The 7,117-nt window shown below is 36.6% G+C and overlaps 1 protein-coding gene across 4 annotated transcripts in view; it reads right to left on the reverse strand.

Moving 5' to 3' along the window:
* Positions 1-1,688: 1,688 nt before the first annotated feature.
* LOC118749220 (cleavage and polyadenylation specificity factor subunit 5) overlaps positions 1,689-7,117 on the reverse strand; it is a 590,731-nt gene continuing 585,302 nt past the window's right edge. For 3 of the 4 annotated variants that reach the window (XM_036484010.1, XM_036484011.1, XM_036484009.1), the window contains exons 4-5: positions 1,919-2,033; positions 1,689-1,857 (exon numbers count right to left, since the gene is read on the reverse strand). In XM_036484010.1, coding sequence (XP_036339903.1) covers positions 1,836-1,857; positions 1,919-2,033 — 137 coding nt within the window. In that variant the 3' untranslated portion in view covers positions 1,689-1,835. Of the gene's footprint in view, positions 1,858-1,918; positions 2,034-6,750; positions 6,801-7,117 lie in introns of those variants that run through there. The other variant, XM_036484012.1, reaches the window with a different exon arrangement.

Genomic DNA, 7,117 nt, shown 5'->3' on the forward strand with positions numbered 1-7,117 from the left:
TAATTTTAAATGGAAAGAGATTTGCAGATCAGATCACTCACAGGTATTAGAGTACATTTTTGCTGAATTTTATGATAATAACACCAAGTGTCTTGTTGCATGCATTTACAACCCTAGCAAAAGAAATGACATCTCAGTGATATTTGATAAATTGGCGAATATCGCCATCTTCTATGAGCTTATTGTTGTATGTGGTGACTTAAATATAGACCTCCTGTGTAATGATTTTTATTCCAGGAGTTTGATAGATAGCTTTCAATCGTTAGGAATTTCAATCGTAAATAAATACGCTTTGCACCCCACAACAAACCGAGTCTTTTGGATGTGTTCGGCGTCAGTGACAGAGATCACGTCAATCACTTTGATCAGCTTCCCATGGCTGGAGTCTCTGATCATGAGTTGATATTCCTATCCTACAACATTCAGCTCAATACGCAAAATCAAGCAAAGGAGTTGTTTTTTAGAGATTATAAGCGTATTAGCCCTGATCTCTTAAACAAGGAGGCTGCTGGGCTTAACTGGAATATGTGTTGGTCATTCGCAACAGTTGATGAAAAGCTGCAACATTTCAATGCACTAGTCAGCCATCTATTTGATAGGTTTGTACCAGTGCGTAAAGTGAAAGTGCGTAGTAATAAGAAACCATGGTTTAACACCCGAAATACCTGCTAATGTTTCTCTACGGGAGCATGCTGATGATGATGAGTTTGAATTTGTATCTGCAACAGAGGCGGACTTGATACAGTGTGTATATGCGGTAAAGTCGTATGCTATATGTACTGATGGTATTTGTCTTAAATTCCTTAAAATTATCCTACCATTTGTAATACCATCACTTACGCATATAATCAACTTCTCACTTGCCTCATCTACATTTCCATATCTTTGGAAGATGGCAAATATAATACCTGCACCAAAAGAAAACTGTCCTACCACTCCCCAGGACTTCAGACCAATAAGCATTTTACCGGCCCTATCAAAAGTTTTTGAGAAATTTTTAGCGCGACAAATTACCTGCCACTTGGACAAAAATAATCTTCTGAATAATTTCCAGTCGGGTTTCAGAAGTCAGCATAGTTGCTCTACAGCCATGCTTAAAATTTTTGAGGACGTTCGCCCTGCCTATGATAAAAATTATCTAACAGTGTTAGTGTTGCTCGATTTCTCTAAAGCTTTTGATAGTATTGATCACAACATTGTTTGGTAACATTTTGTTTGGTAATAGCAAAAATATGTGTCATTATGCTCTAAAAACAATCTGTGTGAAAGATGAAAATTGTTGGTCAATATCTTAGGCTCGCCCAAGTCCATCATAGTTCAATGTACACACAAAATAAAAATTAATAAATATATTAACACTTTTTTTGACAAAAATTGCAAGTATCTGCGAAAGTATTAGTCATACTTAATTTGGTATATGGACCTTTTTGTAGAGAATCGAAGTAAGCTAAGAAATTTTTTTTTTTATCACTTGAGCGAGCCTAAGATATTGACCAAAAATTTTCATCTTTCACAGAGATTGTTTTTAGAGCATTATGAACAATATTTTTGCTATTACCAATCAAAATTCTAAAAAAGCGGATTTTCGGCCCACGCTAATACATATACATATGTGCAGGACGGCCAAGAGAAAATGCGTTTTCCAATTGCAATTTGCTAAATAAAAATTAAAATAAAAAATGCTAATGTATTATGAATACACTCCGATTTATTTAATACAGGTTAAGGTCGTCTAAATAGAATTGTATTAAATAAAAACATACAATATGTTTAAAGATCAATCTGGGTTTATTTAAGATTAACTATTCAGTTGTTACGAAAAATCCAACGTCCCATCACATGTAAATAAAATTGAACCTGAAATAAATCAAAGAGAAGTAAACAGTTATACAAATAATATTAAACGATTAACTCTTACCTGCATAAAGCCTGTGGAAGTGATGATATTATTGGGCCATAACCTTGTGAGTTGTCATAGAGTTCAAATAAGGGTGCTGCTACGAGTTTGTAATTTTTAGGGACGGCAAAGAGGGCTATAAAAAGTAGGAAAAAAAAACAAAAATATTATTTTATTCATTTCGTTTTGCTTTATTTCTTAAATTAATATTTCATAATGTGTCTTATTAGAAAAATATGGTTACATAAAGCTTATTCCTTTCCAAATGAGGTACAAAAGAACACTCGTTTAAAACTCGACATGAAACTACAACACAACTCTTGCACTATACTGATTATTAGGGAAGACAAAAATATGCACAAAAAACTTAATTATATGATCATTAAAATGACTCGAAAATATTATGTTAATGATCTCTGTGATAAGATAAATCGGGATATTTTATCAATAATGCACCTGGCTCAATTTGAATTCAAAGCGAATTCGGTTGAAATTCACTCGGGAAGTTGCAGAACGTGCAACGTGCAATTTTGAAGGGGCTACAAACTACCGTTGATTTTTGGCAACGGTGTTGCGCATTTTCTTCCGTATAATGAATGTTCGCCCCAAGTCAACGGTAGTTTGCAGCCACTGAATGCAAAATATGTTTCTAAAAAATCGAATTAAAAGGCTTGAGATTTTAAAGAAATTTTGGTGATTTTTTAAATTTATGTACATACATAGTTTAACTCTTAATTAGGCGCATGGGGTCAAGGCCATTTCAAGTTGAACAAAAAGTTCCTGGAGTGCTTGAAGCGTGCTCGCGCTCTCTCTAGCTTCCTTACTCACCGCGGGGTACGTAAATTAGTCACTGCCAAAACATCGGCCTGTACACATGCGTCGCTACTCTCTTAAGTCCAGTAAGGTCACCCATGTGACCACTCACGTAACATTTTTTGGCGGAGGTAATTTTTTATTTTTGTATCCAAGTTTGAAGTCAAAGTTATGCTTTTATTTCTTAAAGTATGATAAGGAGGTTTAATATTATTGACATTACACATTTCGTTGTATTTATTTATTCACGGCTAGAACGTAGTCGCGTACACATGTGTCGCTACTCTCTTTAGTGCTGACCCGATACGACCACTAACGTAACATTTTTTGGCGGACGTAAGTTTTTATTTTATTTTTTTAACGGCTTCAAAAAAAGGAGGGGGTTATCAGTTCGTCGGAATATTTTTTTTATGTAAGTTATCGCATAACTTTGGACCACGTTAACCGATTTCGATAATCCTTTTTCCATGGGAAAGGTGCAAGGGTGGTCCCATACTAAGTTTGTTTAAATCCGATAATTGGATTGTGAAGAAATTAAAGTCGGTTTTGTTTTTTGCTTAAAAATTACTTGCGTAAGTTTAAAGTCGAAATAATTTTTTTTTTTTTTTGTTTTTTAAGTTAACTATAATAGACTACTTAAATATTTTTGAAAAAACACACTTCGCTTTTTTATTTCTAAAACTCGACCAAACGACCAATTGTGTGATTTTCTTTATGCGCCTAATTAAGGGTTAATACCTAAACATACATATGTATACGGTTTTGGTATATAATAAAGTATATTTTAATTAAAAAGAATAAAAGTGAAATAATAAAAGAGTAAATAGTCAAAGCTTGTCAATATGTGTACAGCTTCGATAAGAACCTTATAAGTGAGAGGCTAATAAAGAAAGAATGTTACGACATCCGATATCATAGAACCAATACGGTTATCTTTTTTTTAAGTAAAATTTAAGGTTCCTTCTTTCTATAAAAGTTCAATATACAGATTTATTAGCAAAACACAATACATGAAAGGACGGTTGATATTTTCGGAATTTACTTAGTACTATTTTTGTGCACTTTATTACAGCATCCGACGCTTTCCATCCGCACGGATCTAATCCGATTCGCATTGTCGTAACAAGCGAGTGTAAGAATTAGACTCGTGCGAATGGCATAATTTTGACCTTAATAGGCATGTATCTAACTGATGTCATTAGCACAAATCTAATACTTCCCACTCGGTTGTTATGACGGTTCGAATCGGATTAGATCCTTGCGGATGGGATCCGTCGAATGCTCCTATTATGTATGTAGGTTAGGTTAGGTTAGAGTGCGTTGAAAATTGTTACCGGGAGTTTTGATTAAAAATACAAAATCAGCCTTATTAGGAGTTTCATTTTCCTCGAACCGGTTCACTTTTAATTTCCGTGTATTTACTACGGGCGGATGAAAAAATATCATGCGAAACTCACGATAAGGCTGAATGAGAATGTTTCGGCGTACATTTCTTTTGCGAATATGGTTCGATTGCTTCGACGATAGTTTGAATTCTTAGACATTGTACTTTCAGTGTTCGTAAACAATTCGCCGATCAGAATATGAAACTTTGGCGATTAGCAGTGCAAATCAAAATCCTCAGCAACGCGCCCAATTTAATGAACAGCTTTAAGTGCATGCGTTGCGAATTTATGCAGGACGACCTGGAAACAAATTGTTTTCGTTGGCAACTCTGATATAGAAATTGATCAGCGTTGTGCGATTAACTGTGCTATGAAACGCAAGATCATTGGAAAATTGCAAGAACTTCGTAACTGTCACAACGCCTTTGGTTAAGTTATTTGAAATGGCAATGGAAGATATGCCTTCTCACGACCACAAAACCATAATCAGAGTAGATAAATGTGCATTAAGTGAATAGATGATGAAAGTGTTATAATAATAATAATAATAATCCCAACGGGTTTTACCCTCCATTCCCGCCCATCCGCACGAGGGGCGCAGTCCGCATGACGTACGGAACCAATATTTTCAATTTTTGCGCCGAGTCACGATAGGCAGGAGTTTGTTAAGTGTCGAGATCTAAAACTGTTCAGCTACAGAACTAAATTCATCAGCTGATTTTATGTCTATGTTAATAATTCACTTATTGAGAGAGTATAGTATCGCTTTCTTAATGCTGAAAAGCGAATCAGATATATCAAATGTGCTGGAATGGGAGTTAAAATCCTGGCATAAGCAACGGAGTGGCTCGTGTAATTCAAAACTAGTTTTACAAGTTTTCAAAAATAGGGGATAAAAGTGTCTTGATACACGGGAGGGAACATTAAGGCTAACTTCACCTAGAAGAAGCGGACTTGAAATTGAGCCTGCCAGTAATTTAACCATAAAAATTGTACCAAGCATTTCCCTGCGACTGACAAGTGTTGGAGGATTAATAAGTTTTAATCGGCTCATATAAGGCGGAAGGTTATATTGAGAATCCCAACGGAAATTTCTTAAAGCAAAAAGTATGAATTATTTTTGGATTGATTCTATCTTGTCTGAGTAAATTTGAAACCTTGGATTCCAAACCACCGAACCGTATTCCAGAATCGGTCTAACTAATGTTGTAAACAGGGTTTTGTGATATAAGGGTCACTAAATTCTTTTGACTATCGTTTCACAAATGCAAGTACACCTTTAGCCTTGTTGACTGTCACATTAATGTGAAGATTAAAATTAAGTTTCGGATCCATTGTGATACTAAGGTCCACAAAATTGCATACCTGTTCCAAATTATGGTTATCTATTGTATAACAAAGTGGCTGAATAGCTCTTCGCGAGAATCACATTACTTTATATTTGCAATTTTCTATAAAAAAAAATGTTATCGCCACTTTTGTTCGTAAGAATTACCTTTTCTAAGATATAGCGATTCAAAAAGTTGTGTTCTCCACAATAATCTCAACTGCCAATCTACTTATGGGGTAGCGTAGGTGTCTTTGATGGTCGATTTACACACACGCGACATCGCAAAAGCGTCGACTCGTAGGAGTTCAATTTCACCAATACTGGAATACGGCGCTCCCAAACAAAGGCCGAAAGGAGTCACAAACTCCGCACTCAACAAAGCCATAGCACCACCGGGAGCCTAACCAAAAATAGCCCTACGTGGAAGCAGTTATCAGGTGCATCGGCACCCACCAACAGTAGAATTAAGATACCCCCTGGGTCCAAGAAGTCCAAAGGCCAATATGCTACGCACAAAAGTAGCATTGGACGGGAGGCCTGCACGGCAAACACCGGAAATCTTTGGCCTTCCTGCTCGCCATTTAGCGAACAGCATCTGGCGACCTGCAATGGGGCCAAGGACTTTATCCGAACTGGCCCAGCGAAGGCTACTCACCGGTCAGGACAAGGAGGAGGTCTTAGTGAAGGTACAGGAAGACATAGCGTGGGCTAAGAAGATTATCCCGGACTTTAACCTTAACCTATATGGCAAGACTGAGACTGAAAAGCGTCAGAGACCCGTGGAGGAAGCCCCGGCATTGGCGCCGAAAAAGGCCAAGACACAAGGTGCCTGGATCCTTTACGGAGATAGCCAGGACCGGAAGGTTATTGGCGTCATAGACGAAAGTAATGAGCAACCAATGGAGGTGGTCCAAGCCGTCATGGCAAAAGTGGAGAAGGAGATTAAGAGTGAGAACCCTGGATACCATCCTGGTGCATGGATGCTGGCTGGCTAGGAATTTTTGGAATGCGAATGTTAGTAATAACATTAAAAAAGCTTTAATCAACTTAAGTCATCGTTTTATAAATTATTAGAACATTGAACCAGTGCTTAACCTACACAGTGTTTTAATCTAGTAGTCTAAGTTCAAAAGGGCATATTACCTTTCAGAAAAAGTAATTTGGCTGCCTTTTCTCTCATGAGGCGATTTCTTAGATGCTCGTATATAAGGCCGGCTGCACTGAACAATTGTTCACTTTCGACGAATAAAGAACAAAAATTAATTAATACGTAATTTTGATTTATTTTGGAACGAATTACCGTCATCCCTTGACAAGGTTGGTTTGCAGACAAACCGGTTTCAGCGTTGTGCCATCTGCAGTGTCATTTTCCGTTCTGTTAAAATATGTAACTATTAACACAACTACGTAAAATATGAATAGCGCTGAAATATTTTACAGCTCATCACAAAAAGAGGATAAAGTCCAAACGTTAATAAAAATGTGAACACATTTGAGGGCGCCCAATTAGGTCCAGATAATTCCATTTTCTACGACATGGAACTGCGTACAAGGGTTGTTTTTCCTTCAAAATACTAAACGTTAAATTGAAACAACCTTTAACATAAGTATATATGTATGTGCGTTATAGTATGTTGCAGTTGAGTCATTAATTCGAGTTTAACGTTTTGTGTTCATGAACAACTGTCAAGT

This window comes from Rhagoletis pomonella, unplaced genomic scaffold (genome assembly GCF_013731165.1).
Source record: "Rhagoletis pomonella isolate Grant_MI unplaced genomic scaffold, Rhpom_1.0 Rhpom_scaffold_00014, whole genome shotgun sequence".
In the NCBI taxonomy this organism is placed as follows: Eukaryota; Metazoa; Arthropoda; class Insecta; order Diptera; family Tephritidae; genus Rhagoletis; species Rhagoletis pomonella.